We start from the raw sequence: 25,483 nt of genomic DNA, 5'->3' as shown, positions 1-25,483 counted from the left end.
TGACATGGGTCTTGACAAATGATTTTTTGGATATGACACCTAAAGTACAAGAAACAAAATAAAAAGTAAACAAGTGGGACCACATCAAACTAAAAAGCTTCTGTGCAGCAGAAGAAACAATCAACAAAAGAAAAGACAACCTACGGCTTGGGAACAAATATTTGCAAACTATACATCTGATAAGGGGTTAACATCCAAATCATAATAAGGAACTCACACAACTCAATAACAAAAAAACCAAATAACCCAATTAAAAAATAGGCAAAGGGCATGCAAACATTTTTCCAAAGAAGATATATGAATGGCCAACAGGTAAGTGAAAAGATGCTCAACATCACTAATCGTTAGGAAAATGTAAATCAAAATCACAATGAGATGTCACCTCATGCCTGTTAAAATGGTTAGCATCAAAAAGACAAAAGATAGCAAATGCTGGAGAGGATGTGGAGAAAAGGGAACCCTTGTAGGATTGTAAATTGGGACCATTGCTACGGAAAACAGTGTGGCGTTTCCTCAAAAAATTAAAAATAGAACTGCCACATCATCCAGCATTTCCACTTCTGGGACTATATCCAAAGGAAATGAAAACACTATGTGAAAGAGATATCTGCACCCCCATGTTCATAGCCTCATTATTTACAAAAGCCAAGGTATGGAAACAACCTAAGTGTCCATTGATGGATAATGGATAAAGAAGTTGTGAGATTACACACACACACACACACACACACACACACAGTGAATATTATTCAGCCATTAGAAAGAAAGAAATCTTACCATTTGTGACAACATGAATGGAATTCGAATGCATTATACCAAGTGAAGTAAGTCAGACACAGAAAGACAAATACTGTATGATCTCACTTATATGTGGCACCTTAAAAAAAAAAAAACAACTCATGGAAAAAGAGATCAGATTTGTGGTTACCAGAGGTAGGGGGTGGGGGGAGGGGAAATTGGATGAAGGTGGTCAAAAGGTATAAACTTCTAGTATATGATAAATAAGTACTAGGGACGTAACATACATGATGTTATAGTTAGTATGATGACTATAGTTAGCACTGCTGTACGGTATAGATGAAAGTTATTAAGAGAGTGAATCCTAAGGGTTCTCATCGCAAGGAAGAAAAATATTTTTGCTCTCTATTTAAGATAATGGATGTTAACTTATTGTGGTAATCATTTCACAATATATCAAATCATCATGCTGTATACCTTAAACTTATACAGTGTTGTATGTCAATTTTATCTTAATAAATCTGGAAAAAATATTTGTGTGCTATTTGGAGATAATCAGAGACCAGCATGGTGCTGGATGGTTCCTGCTGAACCATCTCACCGAAACCAGCAGAGATCAGATCTGAATGTCTATGTTCATGTTTCCTACGATAAACTGAATTATGTGAAGGGGTCGTGCAAAGTGTAATGTGCTGCTCTGCCTGCTTTGCTTTGTTTCTCCTTTTATGTGCACATGTGAACTCCTCAAAGAGATTGTAAACCCACCAGGGCAGAAACTGTCTCTTCTTTTTACTGGGATCCCCAAAGTCCAACAAAATGTCTGGGCACCAGCAGGTGCTTGGAAGTGTGATAGATGATAATGAAGGTGAGACTTAAGGACTTTGGTCTGAAATCCAGCGGATGTTCTAGCAATCTCAGTGGGAGTTTACACTGTGCTCCAGGAGCCAGGCCAGAGGCCAGTGGAATTCGTTACCTCATCTGGAAGTAGAGCCTGTCTGCGCTTTCGGAGGAGTCCGTCGGGAGCCCTTCTCTGGTCTGCCCCAGAGCAAGCGCTCTGTCCTTGAGAGCGGCACAAGCAGCGTTCTCCCTGCCACCTGTCAGTGAACTGCCGCCAGAGGGTAATTGTACTGGATGTTGTAAGAGGGAGTCTGAGTTAAATGAGGCCCCAGAGGAGTCAGGGGGGCCCCGCAGTGCCTTTTCTTACCTGTTAATGAAGCCTCATTAGAAGCAGCAAGAAACTGCTGAGAAGTGGAAGCACCAGTCTGCTGGGCTCTCCCTGCCAAAGGATGATTAACTTAATGGTTTAAGGCAGCGGCTCTTTGAGATTACGGAGCCAAGGAGACCGAGTGTGTGCGGCCCTGCACAGCGTGTGTCTGGTGGGAACTCAGGAGGGTGTGCAAATCCATCCTCCCCTTCCTCCCGTGGCTGAGACAGCGTCCAGGTTCTGGAAAATGCACAGCCATTCAGACACAGAAGTACCTCCTTCTGAGGCCCTCCAGCTGTGTTTAGGTTAGGGATTCAGGTCTTGGCTGGGGGGCAAAAATTCATTGTAACAAGTAAAGAAAGAAAAGAAACAGACCTCAGTGAATGGGCATTTGATATAGCCAGGCGCACACTCTCTCTTCTGGGGAGGCCCTGGTACCCAGTGTTTCAGTCATGGGCACCCCTGGGGTGTGCAGCTGCGGAGGGGATTGGTGCTTTGCTGAAATGCAGCTTTGCTGAAATGCAGCGTTAGGTGGTGTCTTGATAATTTCTGTGCCTCAAACAGCAGAGGGAATTGTGCAAAGGTGCCATACAAACTGTAAATAGCTGTCCTGCCCACGGGACTTATTACAATTTCTTTGATCCTGGAAGCCAAAAAGGGAAAGCAGCTGGAGCAATTTCAACCAGGAGACCTAATGTCTTGCCTTGCTTCTCTTTCCAGCTTTCTTAAGGGTAAATAAGATTTCGTTTGTTTTCGTCGGCCCTAGCTATTTGGAAGCCCAGGTACTGAGGGAGGGCGTCTTCCAATGTGCCCATATTGGACACATCGTCCTGTCTGGATTAGCAGCTTACGTGAGGACAGAGACTCAGCTGGGATATTTTGGTCTGCAATTCTGTGTGACAGGTGGACTGACAGAAGCTTGGGGGAAGAACTGAGAAATTAAGTCTGGGCTGCGCGTGTGGTTTTGGAGGCATGCAAGACTGCGCTAGGACACAGGTGGTGGTTTCAGTTTTAATCAGAAGGCAGGCGATTCTTGGCTGGGTATGTGGCGGAATCGTGAACTATATTTGGCTGGCCTGGGCCCTGAGAGGGCTGGGGAAGGACCCTGGAAGTATATTCTGAGGCTGCAAGTGTAGGCAACCACAGCCTAATTCATCCCCCACAGATTTAAACTGAAGTTCCCTTTAAGCTGGTCGAGAAGTGCTCTGCTAACAGCAGTGAACTGGGTGTGTCTGTGCATAACTACCCTCTAAGAGCACGTTAAAGCCACCCAAATGCTTTGTGATGCCTGTGGTTATGATACACACAGACCCCCTCTCTAGCAAGAACGTTGCTTTTGCCTCCAGTGGTGGCAACCTTGCCTGCCATGAGCACAACTCTCGCCCAAGAAGCACATTTATGTTGATAAACCCAAGAGCAGCTGACCCTTGAACAACGAGGAAGATGGTGTCACGCTCAAGGACCCTTCCCGAAGCCTTTAAGAATGGCCCCATGAGGAAAGGCCAGGCAGGTAAAGTGATATCCATCTCCATCCGACAGTGGATTGAACAAGGTGGGCAGACTGGAAGCCACACACGAAGCATTTATTTGGAGAGGGGCAAGGGAGGTTGCTCAAGCTACAGACTATTTGAATTCAGGCAGCAGGACACTCTCCACTTCCAGGAAGCTTTTCAGCTCAAGCTGAGCCAACTGGGGAATCCAGCAGGGAATCCAGCTTGGGATGGGGGTGGGGAGGGTGAGGGAAGATGCGGGTTGGGGGGTGTGAGGGGGTGGGGACTCCTCAAGGAACTTCGTTGGTCACTCGGTGAGGAAGGCAGCATTTTCTTCATGAAAAGAGGGTGTTTCTCCATTAGCTGAAACAAACAAACAAAACCCAAAAAACACGTTTGAGTGAGACAAGCAATGGATGATGAAAATTAGTAAAGAAATCACAGCAGAATTGTATGAAAGGCAGGTGTCTCATGGAAAGAATTTGGCCTTTGGAACAAGACAGTTTGGCTTTCAACTCCCACCTCCCTGGTAATTAGCTGTGTGACCTTGGGCAAATGATTTAAGCTCTCTGAGGTTTTGTTTCCTGTCTGTGAAATGGGGATAATGATGTAATTCTGGCAGGGTTTTGTGGAGAAATGATGATAACATAGAGCTTAAGACTGTGCTGGCACATAGCAGGCACTCACTGGATGGAGTCCTTATATTCTTGAAGTAAATTCAGTCTATCTTGTTACTTTTTGTATTTGTTTAATACGATTTTGTGTACTCAGATATTCATAGGTATCTGAAAAAATTAGCTTTGTTACAAACATCTAGCTTTCATAATCAACAGAAATCAATCCAATAAAAAGACAGCTGGAAAGGAGCTGGATGACATGTTTTTGTTTGAAAGAGCAAGGGTTAGGTTGCTTCCATGTGGCCCTCTTGCCTTCTGAGAAAGGGATGGTACAGAGCACACGGGAGACCCAGGAGACCTAGGCTCTGGTCCAGCTCTGCCTCTTCCTCCTATTTTGATCACTGGCAAATCCTTTTCTGCTCTGGCCTTCTTATTCTCTCTGGAATCAGGAGGGGTTGTACTACGTAATCGATAAGTTGTCTCTTAGAGCTGCTGTTCTACTATGTATTCTCTTCCTCATTCAATGTATGCCACAGAAGGGACCTTGGAGGGCAATATGAAGATATAGAATTGTGATAAAGGCTTCAATTTCCTTAAAAAGCTGGCAAGGAAGCTAAGCCCCAAGACTCATGCATACGCCACAGGAATCCTCACCCATTAAAAAAAGACTACATATATATGTGCATGTGTATACATATATGTATATATACCACATAGACACATATACATACATAGACGTATACATGCCATTCCCAACCTCTTGCCTCTCTCCAGTATGGAGGCTGGAAAAGCTAAATAGTTGCTTTCCCAGCATCCCTTGCAGGTAGGTCTGGTCATGTGAGATAGAAGGAAAAGTCCGTTGGAGCCTTCCCAAAACATTCTTCCTTCACTGAAAAAAGGAGTGAGCCATGCAGGGAAAAGCCTTTCTGCTGTTTCCTCTTGCCTCCCCTTTTCTGGCCATGCATGATGTCTGGTTATGATGTCTGGAGCTGTGGTAGGCATTTGGCAATTGGGGGTGACAAAGATGAAGACAGGGATGGCATATCAGAGGGATGAAATGAGCTTGGGACCTGACTGACATCACGGAGCAGCCTGGCCTACCTCATTTCTGGAACTCTTAGGTAAACATGGTTTATGCCCTTGCTGCTCAAAGTGTGGTCTGTGGACCAGCAGTATAGGCGTCACCTGAGAGTTTTGTCAGAAATGCAGAGTTTCAGGCCCCACCCCAGATCTTCGGAAATAGAATCTGCATTTTAAAAAGGTGCCCAGGCTTGGCATGTTCTGAGTGCATATTGAAGTTTCCGGAGCGTTGGTTTATAGCTCCACTAATTAGGTTTTATTACATGCAGCTGAAAGCATTCCTAACCGCTACCATGTATGGTAGGAAGTATGCATGAACACATATAGGTATGTCTATGGTGTGTGGCTGTATGTCTGCATCTATGAATGCATACAAACATCCACACATATACATATACATGCATAAGTACATAATATATTTTTGTCTATATATTTGCGTATATATGAATAGAAAAATCCTGGAAGGACACAGGCTGTGGGAGTGGGGCTGGGTGTTGGGAAGTTTGGGAGGTGATTTCTCCTTTTTACACTAATTACTTCTATAGTGTTTGAAAAATCGTCTAGTTTAAACCCAAGAGTATCTACTCCTTTCCTAACAAAGCCGAGCAGAGACGCACCCGCTCTCCTCGCGGTCCAGCAGTGCATGGTAGGACGCCACGTCCCGCTGCATCTGGCACTTGTGTGCCAGCAGGTGCTCACGGGCCTGCAGCTGCTGCTCTGCCTCCGTGCGCATCTCCCTGAGCTCCGCCTCCAGCCTGCTGACCACCGCGCCCAGGTTCTGCAGCTCGATGTCGTGCCAGTGCCTGGCGTCGTGCAAGGTGTTCTCCAGGCCTCGTTTCTACAAGAGAGGGAATACGGTCCAGACCCAAGGCCGATGGGCAGGGCCCTGGAAGAGGGAGATGGGCAGAGCAGTGGGAGGGGCTGGCATCGGCCTGGTCTGTCTGTTTCTCCCAGGACGATAACCTTGACGGGCTGATGTGGCTCAGTGGGGAAGTAATGAATCATCCTGGGGAGGCCAGAGTCTTGCTTAGTCTGATTCGCTGATCCTTCTGACAGGGGTGGAGGTGGGGAGGGAGAAGAGGAAGAAGGAGGGGGAGAGAGACAGGAACCGGAGAGCCGTATGAGAGAGAATGATGAGAGAAGAGGCAGATGAGTGAGAGAGAGAATGAGAGAGGACAAGTGAGAGAGAGAGATTCACACACACACACACACACACACACACACACACACAAACGCGCGAGGCAGTTTGCAGGTGTTTTTTCAAAGAAATCTTGCTCCCTGAACCGCCTCGGGGATTTTTTTGCTCCTGACTCCTCACCCCTGGGCCACCTCCCTTCTCAGTGAACTGCCACCCACCTTCCAGCTGGCATGCCGTCTCCTTGTCTCCTCCTGCCTTCCTCCCAGATTCCCACAGTCAGAACGAACGTCTCTGGCCTCTACACACTCACTGTGGTTTTTTATGTTTTAGTAGCACATCTTGCTAGTTCCTCTGCCCCTTGCTGCCCCTTCGCCCCCTCCTCTCCCTGAGCTGTGCTGTGCAGGTTGGTCTCTACTCCACTCGCAGCTTGGTCATCTCTGTGGATGACTCCTGTGTTGATGCGTCCAGCACAGATCTCTCCCCCAAGCAGACTCGGTACTGAGGTTCTTACTGGAAATATATGCAGGCCATGGGCCCCATTCAAATCAAGGTGTCCAAAATGGAGCCATCGGCTTCCTTCGGAACCTGCTGGCCCCTCCTCTCCTGTGCTCCAGCTGGTGAACCCACATGAGCTAGAAACTGGGGAAAGATATGTCCCTGATCCTGCTTCCCTCCCAAATTCAATCATTACTGAGTCCTACCTCTTGTACATTCTGAAACATTTTCCCATACGTGCCCCCTCTTGTCCAGCCACCAATGCCCCAGATCGATTCTTATCACCTCTCACCTGGGGTAACCTCCGTGGCCTCCTAGCTCATCTCCCTGCCTGTGGTTCCTCCCCCTCTACATCCCCCCGCAGCAGCCACAGTGCACTGTCTAAAGTCCAAATCTGGGCTTGTATCTCCCCTTCTCCTCACCTGACTGACTCCTATTCACCCCACTTCCAAGCTCAAGGGTCACCTCTCCTAGGAAGACTTCCTTGATGCCCTCTTGCCTCTGCCACCACCAGGCTGGGTTAGGATGTCCCTCCTCTGGGTTTCACAGCTACCCAAGCACATGCATGCCCTTGACCTTATCATAGCGGGCTGAGCTTCTTAGGGGCATGTCTCCTCTAGCAGATGCTGAGCTCTTTGAGAGCAGAAACCTAGTCTCTGTAACCTCAGCGACAGGACAGGGCCTGGCACAGAATCGGTGTGTGTGTGTGTGTTGCCCAAGTGACAACACTTGTATTATGGTTGCATTTATTGCCCTATCTGTCTCCCCACTGGACTGAAACTTTCTTCTCATCTTCCCATATACCAAGCCCTGCAAACTGTAGGGCTGATCAATAAACACATATAAAAATAAAACATATATATAAATAAACACATATAAGGCATACCTTAAAAAGTGGTATGCCTCTCTCTTTAACATCTTTTAGTAGTAGTAATTATGTAGTTCTATAATTTAGCATCTGGCTTTTTATTTTATATAACACGTAAGAAACAAATAAATATCCTTCTAAATTGGACTGAGTCAAGTCTTGATGAAACAAGTTTCTATATCCTCTTTTGACCACTGTGGCTGAAATCGAAGATTCTTGGTCATGATGTCATCTTGAATCATGACTGCTGTTAAGCAGGGGCCACCATATTATCTTATTTAAATCTTCCCAATTCCATAGGATATGAGGAAGTTGAGTCAGATTCCCATCCTAGGTATGTCTACAGGTGGCAAAATGTGATTAGTGGAAATAAATCTAGATCAGTGTCTGGTCTGGTTATTATTTTGCTGGTGAGATCTGAAAACCCCTCCATGGCAGTGAGGATGCAGAAATGGCCACCTGGACTTTGAGAATCATTTGTTCCAACCTCTCTGGGTTTTCTCCCTTTGTTTATCAGGAAAGTGCTTGGTTTGTGAGCGGTGGTTGTTGACATTGGACCCGTAACACATGTGATTTGGGAAAACCTTTCATGGAATCAGGTTTGGATCACCTGTCTATAGTTTTTGCCCTGTGTACGTGGTGACTTTTCCATGTGGCCTGGGGTTTTTCGCTGAAGACTTAGGACCCACTGCCCAAGGTGGGTTCATGGGAACACGAATCAGAGGTGCTGTGTCTTTTCCATTCCACCTTTAGAATCCAAGTCAAGCTTCTGCACCTATGTCCCTGACATCTTGGCCTGGTTCTCACAGAGATGCCTGTGCTTGAGTCTCTATGATCAGCCACTGCTGTGGGTCTCCTGCCCCAGCCCAATCACGACACAGCACCAGCAAGCAAACTGAGGTCACAAAAGCATGCTTACTCTTGTCTCTAGAGATCTGAAGGGACTTCCTTAAATTGCTAAGCCCTCTGGAAAGTAAAATAGTGACCTTCTGTGATTTCTGGACTGAATTCCATTCCTGGTCTGAGTTGACTGAACACAGAGCTCAGGAGCCCTCAGACACCATTATTGATGCCTGGCTGCCGCTATAAACAGTGCCTTGTTGGCAAAGGAGCTGAAAATGTCACCAGCTCGGCTGTCTGAGGCTTACATAGCTGTGAGGCCCTGTGTGTGCACAGGTTGCTGTGACTGAGGGTAGCAGGATGGCTGGATGAACTCTGCCATGTTGGAAAGCTGTAGACGTGTGTGCTACCTGTTCTGGCTCGCCTGTGTTCCTAACCTTGCCTGCAAGGCCCAGCGACCAGAACTCTGATCTGCTAGAGCCACAGGGGACAGAGGCAGCCCATCCTGGGTTCCGAACCCAGCCAGCACGTCACTGCTCCATCTTCTGGTTGGGGGGTGAGTTCTTGTCCTATTTGTCCCAATAGTCAGGACCATGGGGTTTAAGTGTGGTGATCAGATGATGCCAACCTGGGGCTATTATACTAGTGGTTATAATAATAATTTTATAAGGATAATTAATAACAGATACCATTTATTGACTGCTCACTCTGTGCCGGGCAGGGTGCTAAGGGCTTGACCTGCATTATCTAGTTAATCATGCCAATGACTTTATGAGGAAAATTCTACGATGGTTCAGTGGTTGACCACGTTTCCAAAGGCAGCTGCAACAATGCTCTCCATCCCACCTGCACTTTCTCTCCATAATTTTGCCACTGCCTCATCAAGAGGCAGATTCCTGTGGAATCTGGGCTGGTCTGTGACTGCTTTGACCAACAGAATGCTGCGTAAATGATATTCGGGGACTTTCAAGCCCAGGTGTTAAGAGGCCTGGTACCTTCTGTGCTCACCCTCTGAGGGAAGCCAGATGCCATGTCAGGAGTCCAACAATGTAAGGCTGCCATGATACGAGGAAGTCAAAGCCAGCTATGTGCAGAGGCCACGTGGAGAGAGAAAAAGAGATGCAGAGCTGAGGCAGCGGGCATGTGAGCTGAAGCAGCCATTCTTGGATGTTCCAGCCCCAGCAGATGCCACATGGGATGGAGAAGAGCCATCTCTGCCGAGCGTTCCCTAAATTGCTGAATAAATGAACAAATGATTTCCTGTTGTCCTAAGCCACTAACACAGCAGATGGGTGTGATAACCAAAATAGATCCTCACTGCACAAGGGAGAAAACGGCATCTTAGGGAGGTCACACAGCTAGTGAATAGAGGAGCCAGGATTCAAGACTCCAGGATCTGAGCGCCCGTCCCCAACTCCACAGGACCGCCACCGTCTAGTGCGTGATAGAGCCAGAGAGCTCTGCCTCTCGACTTATGACTCGTGTTAATGGGCAAATCCCTGAACCACAGTTTTCTCTTAGGCAAAATGGGATGCAGTCACAATCCACCCTACTTAATGTTTCCATGAAGCTCTGATGAGAGAATGCAGGTGAGCGTGCTCTTATTATTGTTTCTATCACTTTGAAGAAATTGTGTTTTGGGCACTGTACCAAGTGCTTTGGGGACATAAAACTAATTAGACATGATCCCTGCCCTCAAGGAGTTAATGTGAGTTCAGTGCATGAGCTGATATAACCACATGAACCAGGGGGCTCTGAGTGTGAGTGGGTGGCAGGTGGGAGGGATCACCCCAGCTCTGGAGTCAGGGTCTAGGCTTCACGGTGGGTGTGGCACTTCGGTGAGCTCCACCTCACCTGTGCCCAGGGTGTGGATGACAGGAGCAGGTAGAGGGGGCAGAGTAGGGGGAGGAGTCTCCTTCTAGACATGGGAGAACACATCCAAGGGCTCAAGTGTAGGAAAGCAAAGGATGAGTTCTGGGCATTAAAATGAAGCCTGAGTTGGGTGGTATTGGAAGGTCTGGCAAAGGAAGACTTTCTATTTTACCCACAGGCAATTCCAAGGGGTGGGGACACTGATAATGCAGGAGAGAGGGGATGGTAGATAGAGGAATGTCCCAAATGGTGCAACAGGGGACAGGTGGAGTCTATCGAAGGGAGGAGAGGGTGGATAAAGCTTCAGAGATGTTTTGAGGTGGGAAATGGAAGCCGGAGACCTCAAGCTGGAGGACATTCATCTTCTCTGCAGAACAGTGCGGTGACAGCACCTGCCAAGGGGCAGAGGTAAGGGCGGGCGGGGGGCTTGTGAGGATGGAGACTGCTGGGAGCAACCACTCTGGGGAACACAGGAAGCACCCCTGCTTTGTTCTGTCATTTGTGTACCGGTTTTCTTTTACCAATCAGGTTATGAGCGTTTAGAAGACAGGAAACATTTAATTCTTGACGGCCTCTCCCAAGTCTAAGGGAGGGCTCAGCACGTAGTAGGCTCCCAATACATGAGTGTGGAATATGAGCTGAGTGATGTGCACCAGCTACTTAGGCTGCAATTTCTCCAGGCTTTTTTTTTTGATGATGTGGCTTGAGGATACATCCCTCACCTTTTGCCTGGAACTTTCTATCACCAGAAGAGTGGCAATTTTGGCAGCCACAAGGACATCTGGGGGAGAAATGGCAGCCTCTTAACTGTGTCTAAAGCAACTGCATTCCCAACATGAGGATGTTTATCAAGGGTTATGGCAGGTGAATAAAACTGATTAGCATAAAATCCACATAACACTGAACAACGCAATCTCTTTCAGACAACTTTTTAGTTAAAGTAGCAGTGATTTAGGCTGTAGTTTCCTGATCTTTCTCACCTCAGATCCTTTCCTCACACCCCCTTGCACTGACCCAGATCCCATCAGAGGACGACTAGGAGAAAAGTGGAGCAATGAGACCTGTGTCGTGTTGCAGCAAGACAGCATCTTCCCTGAGCTGACTGGGCACCATGTGACCTTGCTGCTGAGGACAACGGACCAAATGAACCGAAGACCCTTGAAGGAAGGGAACTGGGGGTGATGGGATGACCTTGGCAGTAGGCAGAGGAAAAGTTGTTTCTGAGGGGAACCAACTAGAACAAATACTTGAGCTAACTTCATGGCAGGCTGTGGCTACAGCGGGAGGTGGGGCTGGCGGTTTGTGATGGAGCTGTTATGGGTGGCAATACTGAGATGAGGTGTATGGGGGGTGGTGGAAGAATGGGTACCCAAATAGCCCAGGACTTGAGGCTGATGGGAGAGAGGGGCTTCTTGGGCCTCAACGACGTCCAGACTACCTCAGCTGCACGGGGATTATACAACCCAACCCCTTCATGCACTCTGGTGTGTACGAACTCTTGTGGTTTGATTCAGTACACATGACCCCCTGGAGGCATCCAGGAGGAGCCGTGCTTGACCCTGATAGAACTTCAGTCCATCCCAGAGATCAGAGGGTGGATCACTGTATTATTAATAATGCAAGCAATCCGTCCACAAACTACAGTGAGTCTGAAGAGCTAACTAGCTTACTAGTTTTGCTTGGGTTCCCCAGAAGCAGAGCCAGACACAGGGATCCTGGTACATGCCAATAATTAAGGAGTTCCTTGCAGGAAAAGGGGGAGAAGGAAAGCAGCTCAGGGCAACGTAAAGTGTTAAGCCAGGAGGTGGTCTTGGCTGGACTCTGGCTACAGCCCGACCCCTCGGAGAGCTCTGGAGTGTGGATCACACCACAGAGTGGAGTCCACTTTGCAGCTTTTAAACCCCACTGTCAGTCAGTCATTGGCCGATGGCTGAGGACTGGGGGGGCACGTCTACCATCCTAGGCCAGGTCTTCTTTTTGGCGGAGGGCAAGTCTCTGGGCATCTGTGGCGTCAGCAGCCAACAGTCATGGCGGCAGCCTGGTGAAGGGGATTTCGCTGAGGCACTAACTGTGTCTACTACATTTGTCATTTGGTATCGGATGATCCTTTGCAGCCCTCAAAACTCATGTGCTGTGAGATGGGAAACCCATATGACTACAATTAGACATTTGAGAGTAAAACTTCACGCAGGAAAGGCCAAGGCTGTTCCTGGCCCACTCACCAGGGCCCGTAAGGATTCCGTCTCAGCCTGCAGGCTCTGGATTTGGCAGGAAGTGTTGTGCAACTCCACCCTGAGGGCAGCAGCCAGCTTCTCTTCCTGGGTCTGGGCCCTGCGGGCCACCTCCGTCTGTTGCTGTGGAGAGGCAGGGGTGAGCAGGGGCAGCCAGGGCCTGAACCCGTCCTTCCCTCTTACCTTCTCCCGTCACCACTCTGCGGCCTCTAACGCAGAGGAAACAACCATTTGATTTAAAAATCACTCTTTTTCTATCGGCACCCACACCAGCTTGTATTCCAACATTTATTTAGTTTGAACATATAATGCATGCAAATGGAATAAAATTCAAAAGATTTTCTAAAGGATATATAGTAGAAAGTCTCCTTTTCTTCCTGTACCCTAATTACTTTGTTCTCCTGTTTCTAGTTTCTCATATCTCCTTCCAGAAATATTTCATATATTTATAAATAAATGCGTATGAGCATCCCTCCTTGCTTTGGTACTTAACATATTTTTAGAAATTATTCTATAGCAGTATATACAGATCACTTACATTTTTTTAAGGGCTGCATGGTAATGCCTTGCTTGGAAGTACTATGATTATTTGGAAGTTCCCCACTGATGGACACTTAGCTTGTTTCCAGTCTTGGCCTATTATGAACAATGATGCAATCCCTCATTTTCCATACATGGGAGGATCTCTGAGGGGTAAATTCCTGTAGTGGAACTGCTGAATCAAAAACGTAGGCATTTGTGGACTTCCCTGGTGGCTCGGTAGTTAAGAATCCGCCTGCAATGCAGGGGACACAGGTTTGAGCCCTGGTCCGGGAAGATCCCACATGCCACGGAGCAACTAAGCCCGCGAACCACAACTACTGAGCTTGCGTGCTGCAACTACTGAAGCCCGCGAACCTAGAGCCCGTGCTCCGCAACAAGAGAAGCCATCGCAGTGAGAAGCCCACGCACCGCAGTGAAGAGTAGCCCCCGCTCGCCGCAACTAGAGAAAGCCCGTGCGCAACAACGAAGACCCAATGCAGCCTCCCCTACCAAAAAAAGTAGGCATTTGTAATTTTGACAAACGTTGGGAATTTGTAACCCCCTCCAGTGCTCCAATTGCCCCACACCTTGCTCAAACAAGGAGTGAACAAACTTGACCTGATAGTCCCTGTTTCCTTGTAAAAACCCATCTGACCACACTGTGAATTTAGGGGGAAGGTCTGTGCTTTGAACCTTCTCCCCAGAGCAAGATGGACATATTCTGATTACTCCTCTTTGCTGGGGAAAAGGGAAAACACGAGAGCTCTCCCTCATTTATCTTCAGTGCAGTCTGATAAAATGTCTACAAGGCAGTGATGTAGGAGAAAATAAACTACTTTCTCTCTTAAGTTACTGGCTTTCTGAATTTGCCATCTTTACCACATATGAATACTTATTTACAGAATTATGCGCAAATAGTCCAACCTAACTGACTGGCTAAGAAATCCCAAGTCAAAAGGCTCACATCTCAGTAGTAGTTCTGCCAGTTCTTGCTGTTTGGGGGCTATAAAGAGCTCAACAAAAATGTCCATTAAAGGCTTGGGAGCAGCTGAAGGAGAACATAACCCGTGGACCCTGCTATGACTGGTTGGCCCGTGGCTGTGTGTCTCCGGGCCATCATTCAGCCTCTCTGAGTTCCAGTCTCCGCCCGTAGATGACATTGAGTGGGGAACGATAATCATATGATGACTGCCTCCTGGGATCACTATGAGGCTCCCATCAGGTTATGCATATGGAGGCTTTTAGAACCTTAAAATCATGCAAATATTGGCTATATATATTTTCCATGTGTAACAAGGAATGTAGTACCCAACAAATGAGTTTGTAAAAAGCCACTATGAGTTGAATACTACTAACGATAACTAATATATATTGAGCATTTTGTGCCAAATGCTGTTAACTGTTTTTTTTTTTTTTTTTTTGGCTGTGCTATGAGGCTTGTGGGATCTTAGTTCTCCAGTGGTGAAAGAGCAGAGTCATAACCACCGGACCACCAGGGAATTCCCTTAACTGCTTTAAGTCCATATATCATTTAATCTTTACAACCCTGTGGAGCAAGTGTCATTGTTATTTCCATTTTACATGAGGAAACTGAGGCACAGAGAGATTGAGCTATTTATTCAAGATCAAATGGTCCGGACTTCCCTGGTGGCACTGTGGTTAAGAATCCGCCTGCCAACGCAGGGGACACGGGTTCGAGCCCTGGTCCGGGAAGATCCCACATGCCGCAGAGCAGCTAAGATGGGGGCACCACAATTTCTGAGCCCGGGCAGCTAGAGCCCGTGCTCTGCAACAAGAGAAGCCACCGCAGTGAGAAGCCCACGCACCGCAATGAAGAGTAGCCCCTGCTCGCTGCAACTAGAGAAAGCCCGTGTGCAGCAATGAAGACCCAACACAGCCAAAAATAAATAAATAAATAAAAATTTTAAAAGAAGGAGCATATGGCCCATGAGGGTCAGAGCTGGGATTCAAGCCCAGCAGCTGACCCCAGTGCTGTGCTCTTAACAACCAGTACTTAATGCTGCCAATTCCACCAATGCCTCTACTTAAGACCCTCCAAATTAGAGCTGTCTCCCTCAAAGTGAATGTGGATCCCTCTAAAATACCCTCATGGTTCACCAAGTCCTGTGATCAGTAGCCCGGTTTTTCTTTCTCCCTCTGGTGCTGGGGCCTGGCCAGATGGGCTGCGTGGGAGAGGGGTACCCCGGCAGACAAATGGAGTCAGAGTGGCCAGGGGCAACCATGAGCTGAAGCTGGCTCCTAAAAGCTCACAAAAGCCAAGTGCTAAAGTTTCAGGAATTTTGTGAGCTGGTGCTTATGCAGCCATCATTCAAAATTAGATTATATCAAGTTACAGTCAAATAAGTTATATGAAAAAGGGTAATACATAAACACATCACTGGGGCTTCCCTGGTGGCGCAGTGGTTGAGAGTCTGCCTGCCAGTGCAGGGGACACGGGTTTGGGCCCTGGTCTGGGAGGATCCCACATGCCGCGGAGCGGCTGGGCCCGTGAGCCACAACTACTGAGCCTGCGCGTCTGGAGCCTGTGTTCCGCAAAAAGAGAGGCCGCGATAGTAAGAGGTCCGCGCACCGCGATGAGGAGTGACCCCCACTTGCCACAACTAGAGAAAGCCCTCGCACAGAAACGAAGACCCAACACAGCCATAAATAAATAAATAAATAAATAAAAATTAAAAAAAAAAAAAAAAAAAGAGTTCTCATCACAAAGGAAAAAACTTTAAAAAAAAAAACAAACACATCACTGGCTAATTATTTTGCATTTTATCATTATCTATGCTACTGAGGTAATTTACATCAATGGTACTTGTGTGGTAGAAATAACACATAATGCTGTGCTCCTGCACATCTCTTCCCAACTTTGTGCTCATTTACATCATGTTAGTAGTTTGAAATCAGCCATGGTGAGAGTATTTACACCATGGAAACTGGCAAACACTACAAATCAGGGGTTGAATTATTGTTTTGTTGATTGTCCAGATGTAAGGAAGGGATGCAGAAAATGTTAATAATGCAGATTAAACTTAAAAGTGGGTCATGTCTGTAGCTATTGCACTGGGAATGGCACAAAAATTAGAGGGACTATTCTTCCAGTATCTGAAAATTATCATGTGATTCACAAAGAAGTCACTCACAACGCTGATGAATGCACTCATCCAAATATTAACCAAAATTCATAGCAGAGCTATCCTCATTCATCATTGATGTGAGTGATTATTTGCTTAATCAGATATTAATAATCAAGCATTTTTCTGTAATCTGACTTTGTGACACTATTGTTGATGACAGAATTATAAAAATGGTTGGTGGATTTCGCAAGAAATAGCAAGTCACACTGAAGCTATAGATGCAAATGGAAAAGCAAAGTATTTTATCTTAAAATGTGTCATTTCTAAAATTACATAAAGAAAACATCACTGGAAACTTTTATGTTACCTTTTAGGTAGTGTTATGAATTTGACTGGCACATAAAAACATATGTTTACATTTCCTTGCAGAGAGCAGTTGGGAAACATCCCCAGCACAGGACGGGTAAGAGCCGGGCATGAGGGGAAGTCCAGTCCCATGGAGGCACGTTTCAAAGCCTTGGTGGGCAGGTCTGGGGTAAAGCTGCTGGCCAAGGAACTGTTCCTCCTCTCGACTCAGATAATGTACTCGGTAGTTCAGTGGCACACACTGGTCTCTGGAGAGATGAATCCTCAGGTCTTAGTTTTATTGGCAAAATGCTGTACCCAAGTGTTTCCCAAATATTCTTGGACAACCAGCATGGTTTGTCATATATCTGAATACTAATTCAAACTGTTTTTATTTGAACCAATTCACTTTTTCTTTGTAAATAAATGTCTTTAAAATGTAAACTACAGTTAAGTTCTCAGATTTTAAAGTGTGTCAGCATCATCTGGGGGACCTTGTGAAACTGCAGATTCTTACTCAGGAGATCCTGAGTGGGGCCCAGGAATCTGCATTTAAAACTTCCATGTGATGCCTGGTTCATGGAAGCAAAGTTCTAGATTGCTACAGAAACTGATAAAACTGTATTACTTGCCATAGATAAAAGATAACTGAAAAAAAAATCAATAAAATTAAAGCAAGCCACTGTATTATATTCTAGCAAATGTTGCTTGCCAAGCTGCTGAGTCTCAAAGCTGGCTTTCTCTTTGTTGAAAGGCAAAATTAATAAGTATAAGAGCAGTGTTAATGACGTCCCAGCACCAAATGGAAACTTTCTTGCACCATTTTTTAATTAAGATGGAAAGAGTAAAAGAAATTAATTTGATCACTGTGTGTTTCAATTTTGTTTTATATCACGTCCCAGACCTTCTCAAATCAGCTTGCCACAAATGATACTTGCCCTTCATCTGGGGACAGTTAATTGTTTTAACTCACCTAAAAGTATTACATGTTCTTCTCCAATGGCTTTTTAGATTTATGTTTTCTCGTTATTATAATAACTCTACTTCTGTTTCCATTTCAACCCAACACCTACAGATTTCTCCTCGCAGACCAAATAGGAGGTGTGTGGTTCTAGCTCCTGAGCATGGGAAAGCAGGACTGATCTGTCACTCAGCGCCATTGCTGGGATGTGTGCTGAGGTTCAGATATGTTGGTTCCCAGGCTTGCAAAGCAGCTTGAATTCTGGGCTCCACTACGCACGAGCCGAGCCACCCAGGTTTGCACTCCAGCTGTGTTTCTGGGGCAGGAAAGCATGTTGGCATTTTGAAATACGCTAAAAATTTTCAAATTAAAATTTACAAATTGGCACAGTGTTGCACACGAAGGATGGATGTGACAGACAAAGAGCAGCAGGCTGTCGAGCAAGTCAGAATGCAGAATTGGAGGGTCTCCAAATGGAGGGGAAAAGAGCCATCTCCACACCCCACCCATTTGGCCGATTAGCATTGCCATTCCCCAAAACACCCTCGGCGACTGGAAAAAATGGCCACTTTGTGGTGTGAGGGGAGAGTGAGAGTTTAGGAGGGGGCAGAATGTGGAGAGCAATGATGCTGGTGTGTTCTTAGCAGAACACATGTCCAGGCTGAGCCCTCAAGGGTGGACGCGTGCAGCCTGCCTCTCCCGGAGCAGTTGCTGCGTGGGTTCCAGCAAGTCACAAGCTCTCTGGTTTTTGCAGCTGGGGGACAGCTTTATGAGAGTATTGCTCTGCTGCAGAGCACAGCTAATGGCCTTGCTCTTAAGCTTCTCAGATCCCACAGGATCACACAGACCTCATTATGGTCACTCTCATGGAGAAAGGGAAAGCAGTGGGCTCCTTGGGGACAAAGGGGTTCCCGATCTTGCATGATAGAGGAAGCTTATCCGCAGGGAAGGCACAGATTTGTGGTCTGGAAAGATCCTGACAGAAGTCTGGCCTAACCTTTTGGTCCCTCAAGACAAAGCCCTCCCAACCTCACACAAGATGTCACTTGTGCTCATCCTTAAAAAAGGGGATGAATCAAGGTCCGCCTGCTCCATGAGGTCTGTCTGGGTCAGAGTAGCAGTTAAGAGTGTTGATTCTATAGTCAGAACATGTGGTTTGAATCCCTGCTCTGCCATGGTCTAACTGTGATTTACCTAACCTCTCTGTGCCTCAGTTTCCTCCTGTATAAAATGGATAAAATCACAATACCTATCTCGGGTTGGGAAGGTGAAATGAGAACAGACCTGTCAAGTGCTCAGGACACTGTCGGGCGCTCTGTAAACCTCAATAAATGCACTGCTGGCCCTGCTTTCCCAGCACAGCTCACTCTGCCTGGCGTGGTCTTTCTGTCCGTTGTCTCTCACCTGCACCCCAGCCAACCTCACACTAGACTGTGGCACCTTGTGTGCAGGAACAACTTCTTACTCACCCCTCGACACCCCCGGGCACCTAACATGGTTTTTACCCCTAGAACATGCCCAACGATGTTTATTGGAGGTCTGCAACGTGTTCCAGGTGCAGGCTCGGGACTCCGGAAGAGGAAGATCTACCAGGAATGGAATTAAATCTCCTTTTCATTAGGAGGATCGGCTGTCATTATTGTAATGATTATAAGGCACGTTCCAGTCACCCAGTGTCATATAAATGTTATTTAGCTGAGGATAGATTTTGATAGGCAGCACACACACACCTGAACTACCCCAGCCAGACGTAGGATTCACTTGGGAGAAAGCTGGATGCCATCCAGTCTTCACCAGAACATGGGTCCTCCTTAGTGGGAATTAAAAAGAAGTGCATGTCTCACTCGGTGAAACATCAACATTGGCAGAAGAGCTGGCCTGGCTAGGCTGAGCCATGTCTCTCCTTGAACTTACATGAGAGCTGCTTGGCTGTTGAAGCGGCTCTCTTTAGGGTGTAGGACCAATTCCCAGTCTCGGTCAAAGCTGCCAAAGGAAACACAGAGGAGCGTGTGGCTTGGCAAACTCGTGCCCTTTTGGTCGTGAGTGAGCACACCCTGCTGATGAACGAGGCAGAAGGGGCCCAGCAAGGAGGGGTATTCTGAGGAGAAAAATAAATTCTTCATCCGCAAGTAATTACTGGAGAAGTCTAAGAGACAGCATTTTTGTTCGGGTTCATGGAGATCATCCCATTCCTAAGAAGGCTCGCCTCTGCTCTGTCCCTGCCAGGAGATTAAGTGTTGGATACGAGCCACCTTACCTTAATTTCTCAGGGATTTGGGTTGTTTTGTCTTTGCAGATCTCTTAGTTTTGAAGTAAGATCCCTACGCTTTTCCTGGGAAAGAGTTACTATTAAGAAATATCTAAGACAGCTTTGAGATCGGCAGAATCAGTGGCTGGGGATGAGCAAGAATTGAAGCCAGGGACGTTGTGTCCACAGCACCAAGCATGGGGCCTGCAGCCTGGTTTGTGGTTGACGAATGGAGTGTGAATGAGTGAGTGAAGATTCCTTGGTGGAGGGTATGAGGATGAGGTTGCAATGGTGGATGGGTGTTGACCAGTCGTGGGGTTGGAAACACAATAAAGGAGATGAGGACCTGGCGCCACCCCCCCCCCCCCCGCCATGTGGCTGTGCTGGGTAGTGGGGTAAAGGACTGGCAGTGCCCCCTTGATGAGACAGTCTCTTTATTTTCCTTAGTCTGATACCCTACCTTCCTGCCCCCAGCCACACCAGCTGGGTCACACCACCGTAGCACACAGCTGTACTAACACTTCCTTACGGGCTGACAATATCTTTTGAAAGCCAGCTGGAACTACCATAAATTAAGTAAAAAGACAAGTGACAGGGAGTTCCCTGGTGTCCCAGTGGTTAGGACTCTGAGCTTCCAATGCCAGGGCCTGGGTTCAATACCTGGTCAGGGAATTAGGATCCTGCAAACCTCGCGCTGTGGCCAAAAAAAAAAAAAAGACAAGTGACAAGCTGGGAAGATATTTGCAACTTATATCACGGAGAGAGGACTAATTTCTCTAATTTACAAAGAGCCACCACAAACCAGTAAAAAAGAATCCCAGACCTAATAAAAATGGGCAAAAGATATGATCTGATAGTACACACAAAAGCAAATATGGATGAAATTCAGCATGTAAAAGGATGTTCCACCTTCCTCACTATATGACAAATGCAAGATAAAAGTATACTGAAAAACCATTTTTTACCTATAATATTGGCAAAGATCACAAAGTGATCACAAACTGTGAGAACTCACAGTATCAATGAAGATGCAGGGAGTGGACACTCTCAAACATTTCTGATGAGAATATAAATTGTTATAACCCTTATAGAGGGTAATTTGGCAATGTTTATCAAAATTACTGATGCACATAATTTTTGCCCCAGCAATTCCATGTCTATAAATTTATCCAGCGGATAGATTTCTATATTGGGAAATGAGGGACATACAAAGTCAGTGACTAGTCTTATTTATAATAGCTAAAGATTGGAAGCCACCATTCATCAGCAGGGCACAGGTTAAAGAAACCCTGGGATACCTGTTAGCTGGAACAAGGGTTGGCAACTTTTTCTGTAAAGGGCCAGATAGTAAACGTTTTATAGGCTTAGCAGGCCATAAGGTCTCTGCTGCAACTATTCAGCTCTGCTGGTGTAATGCAAATGCAGCCACAGACAAGCAGCATGGCTATGTTCCAATAAACCTTTATTTGTGAAAAACAGGCAGCAGGTCAGACTTGGCTTGTGGGCCATAGTTTGCTGCCCCCTGTGGTACAATATTGTGCAGCTAAAAAGCAATATGTTCTGAATGCTACTATTTGTGTTAAAAGAGAAAAGATATACATAGTTTCTTGTACATGCATAAAATGTCTCTGAAAGGGCACACAGGAAAAGGAAAACATTGACTGACCCTACGACAAAGACTGGGTGGCTGGGACATGGGTGCGATGACACTTTTCACGGTATATCATTTTGTACATTTTGAATTTCGAACCAAGTGAAGGTATTAGATATTAAAATGCATAAATAAAAAAAGAAATAAAAGCAAGCTGGGGCCCTTTTGCAAAACCCGCTCTGTGACGTATTTTGAGGTTTAGAAATGCTAGGTGACTCATCTTCAGTGCTTGCTGTGAGCGCACCAGGACGAATAAACCAGTGCTTATTTCACAGAAGAGCCATTGAGATTATAGCCAACTCATCAACACACAGGGACCCCTAGATTACAGATGCTCTCAGCATTCTGCTCTCTCAAAGGAACTCTTCCAGTTGGCTATCGTGGCAGGACCATATTAAGCCGTCTTGGAGCCTAGAGCAAGTGACAGTTGAGTGCCAGAAATCCATTTAATCTAATTTCACATATCCTAGAAAATACTGAATCTTCTTGGTAAAAGCAAGCAAAGAAAAGGCATAGACACAGCAGCCCGTATAAAGTATTTGCCTTCACAGAGCAAGTTATTGTTTGTGAATACGGATGACATGGGGACATGTTATCCAAGGATTCTAGTCTCTCATGGGTAGATCTAGACCTGTGCTGTCCAGTATGGTAGCCACTAGCCACATGTAGATATTTATGTAAGAAGTCATAAACATTAAATAACATTAAGAATTCAGTTTCTCAGGTGTATCAGGCACATTTCCAGCACTCAGTAACCACACGTGGCTGAGCTGCCACACTGGACTCTGCACAGATTACAGAACAGCCCTATCACTGTGGAGACTTCCATCAGAGGGCACTGCTCCAGCCCATGTCTGGTGCCTCCTGCAGCTCTAAGACTATCAATAACCAGGAACCTCGCAATTCGTTTCCATCTCTTCACCTCTCTTCTTTCTTAACCATCTCCACAATCTGTCATCCTGACTGTTTGAGGCATGATGGTTACAGCTCAGATAAAGTTTCTGACCACAAATACCTTAAACTGATCTGAGGGAAGTGTGACCTACTGTCAGGGCAGGGAGCATGGGAGCAATCTATTTGCTGTGGAGTTCCTGGCCCCGAGGGACTCATAGGAGCTGCCACCCACCCCCCTCCAGCTCACGCTGGTGATTGAATAAGCCTTTGGTTTCTGTGCACGTCACCCAGCTGCAGTGAACAAGGGACAGAGATTTGGCTTCTGAGAATTGAGGGGAGGGCCTCCAATCTCATCAAGGGGAAACTGAAGTGGGGTAGGTCAACCTTTCGAACCCTAAGCAGCCTGATTCAGAAACTTTGGGAGCCCTTACCCTTGGCCTGCAGGGTGGCCCCGTTTCCAGGAGGACCGCACACTGTAAGGAAAAGGTCAGCTGGAAGAAACATGGGATTATATGTATCATGATGGACTGACACGGACATGGAAGACTACAACTGCGTCATATTTTTGAAAGTGTCTTTTTGGCTACCTGGAACTTCATTTTCCTGTTGATGATATGACACTTGAAATGCTTGCATTTGTGAAAGAAAAACTTAGTAGAAACAGCCTGGCTGCAGGGAAACTAGAAGCTGCTAGCTCTCTCTCCTCCTTCCTTCCCTCCCTTCCTTCCTTCCTGGTAGCAGAAAACACATCTGTGAAATGGGAATAACAAGAGTTCCTGCTTTTGAGGCTGTTGTGAGAATTGAATGAGCAGAAAGGATGTCAGAGGTCTAGCCAGCACAAATGGCCTCGCGTGGCTATCAGTTTTATTTTTTAATTCTAGGTCTTCTAACAGTGACTGACAGATGATTTCGATGTACCCATAAGTTCTGCAAAAGTTTTAGGAAAGAAGGGCACTGAGAGATCTTAATCTAGCCAACGTCAGTGTACAGCGCACTTGCACCTCTCCCTGGGAGCTCTCTCTGAAGTCTTTGAAAGGTCACTCTACCAGCAGATGGCAGATGACTGAGGGGAGAGGGTATTACTACCCCGTCTTCCTTGCCTCTCTCCTCTCCTGTATTCTGTACTGTTCCCTGGGCCCCCATGGGGATGCTCCAGTCTCCCCCAGTGGGAGGTGGTTGGATAACGTGCTCTTTGTGTGTCCGCTTCTCTGCTTCTGGCAACTTCCAAAGAAACCACCTACACTTCAATATTTGTCTCAGGATCAGTTTCCGGGGGAACTTAAATGAAGACAAATTAATCAAGTCAATTAATTTTTAGCCTCTCCAGGCTGAGAGGTAATTAAATACATGTCTGTATTCTCTCTGCAAAATGTTTAGAAAGCAGCGTGTGCTAAACCATTTCACATTCCTGCTTTGCAGCCAAGAAACCTACAAGAGATGTTCAGGCTGGACAAAAGTCAGCCCCCGAGGGCATGACGGCAATCGACAAAACTATTTATTGGAGGACTTCTGGCTGTCAGCTCTGATCTCTGTTGATGATTAGAGGAATTCACTCATTCTGCAAATATTTTCTGAGCTCCGCCTCTCTGCAAGAGGCCCAGGGAGCATCGGCCAAACTGAAACAAGTACTGTCTGTTTTCTCTGAGATGCAGCTTTCAGATTACTCTGTTAAAAAAACACTAATGAATCTGTTCAGAATTAATGTTTGAATGACTGTTGGGCTGGTGATGATTCTCAAGAGGGTGAGGGGTGAATAATAATGAAGTTTTTTTTTTTCTTTTTCACACTATGCAGGATTAATTTCTGTTAATTATAATGCCCCTCCACCCTTTCCCAAAGAGATAATCACTATTGTGTGATGTAGACCCCAGGAGGGTTGGGACAGAAACAAGTCTGCAAATTCCTGGGCCACTGTGATTTAGCTTTGGAAGCAGAGCCAAGGAGAAGTGACAGCCTAATGCAGAGAAAAAAATCCCTGGATCAAGAGCCAGGAGAGCTGAACTGTGGTGTTCCAACCAGCTGTGCGACTCCAGGACATCAACTGCCCTCTCTGGGTCTCAGTTTCCTCACCTCTAAAATGAGGGAATGGGACTGATGGTCTCTAGGGTCATTAATTATAAATATTCATGAGTCCCCTAAGAAGCAATGGACCCAAACCATATCTATCCTTTGGTTTCACTTTCTCTTTGTGTGGTTTTGCCTCTCACTGGTTATGGGGGCTGTATTTCATGGAGTTACTAGGCACTATTTGCCGTGGAAATTGTTTGTAGTGACCTGGCCCACGGATTTGAAGGTTAGAAAGAAGAGCTTTTGAAAAGGGGTAGGGGGTGGAGAATTGGGGAGTGGAAGATGTTTTCTGGGCTGGAGAACATTGGGGGATCCAGACTTGTGAAGACCCTGCGGGGAAGTTTCCTGTTGATACTTGGGGGGGGGGGGCAGGGCTTGAGGAGGGCTAGGAGAAGAAAGGTCCTCCTGGTTTTCTTTTGGGAGTTTTATCAACTCCTGTGGTTCCCAAACTTGACTGTGTATTAGAATCATCAGTGAGCTTAAAAACCATGAAGTCCCTCTCCTCCTTCTGATTTAATTGGTCTTGGGCCTGGGTGTTTTTGAAAGTGCACTGAAATAATTTTGTTTTGCAGTCAGGATTGAGACCCACTCAATGGTCCCCGAGAAATCAGGAGCAGCCCTCTTGCCTTCTTTCAAATTCTACTTTATTTTTCCCATTTCCTTCATGCTTTCCTTCCTCTTCTGCTCTTTCAATCCTCTGCCTCAGAATTCCAGAATCATGAATGGGTGGGAGAAAGGGAAGGGAAGAACAAACCCTGTGCATTCTATTTTCTGGTTAATTCCTTTCTTATTTATGAGGTTTAATAAAAGATGCTTTCCCTCCATGAATATAATTCATACTACTTAAAAAAAACTTAAGAAAAACTCGGAAACAAGAAAGAAAAAACATCACAACATGAAATGGGTCCCACACTTAAAGACAACCACTGCTAATGCTAATACCTTTATAGTTTAGAGTTTTCTTTCTGATTCTTTTTTTAAGGGAGACCTTTTCTTCACAGCTTTATTAAGGTATAATTGAAGTACAATAAACCATGTTCTGACCTTTTCTTGATGCCTAGTTTCTTTGTTTGAATGCTTTACCTACTGTGTATAGCAGGGGTTGGCAACTGCAGCCCGAAGGTCAAATCCAGCCC

The 25,483-nt window shown here is 46.1% G+C and overlaps 1 protein-coding gene across 1 annotated transcript in view; it reads right to left on the bottom strand.

Annotated features, from left to right (window-relative positions):
- The window catches only part of BFSP2 (beaded filament structural protein 2), a 129,768-nt gene that overhangs the window by 54,346 nt on the left and 49,939 nt on the right, over positions 1–25,483 (bottom strand). The window contains exons 5-7 of the mRNA XM_068545611.1: positions 12,565–12,696; positions 5,747–5,967; positions 1,712–1,865 (exon numbers count right to left, since the gene is read on the bottom strand). Of these exons, the coding sequence (XP_068401712.1) occupies positions 1,712–1,865; positions 5,747–5,967; positions 12,565–12,696 (507 nt within the window). The remainder of the gene's footprint in view (positions 1–1,711; positions 1,866–5,746; positions 5,968–12,564; positions 12,697–25,483) is intronic.

Source organism: Eschrichtius robustus, chromosome 6 (genome assembly GCF_028021215.1).
Source record: "Eschrichtius robustus isolate mEscRob2 chromosome 6, mEscRob2.pri, whole genome shotgun sequence".
NCBI classification, from domain to species: Eukaryota; Metazoa; Chordata; class Mammalia; order Artiodactyla; family Eschrichtiidae; genus Eschrichtius; species Eschrichtius robustus.
Note: the sequence above shows the minus strand (reverse complement) of the source record. Positions and strands in the feature narration are given on the sequence as shown.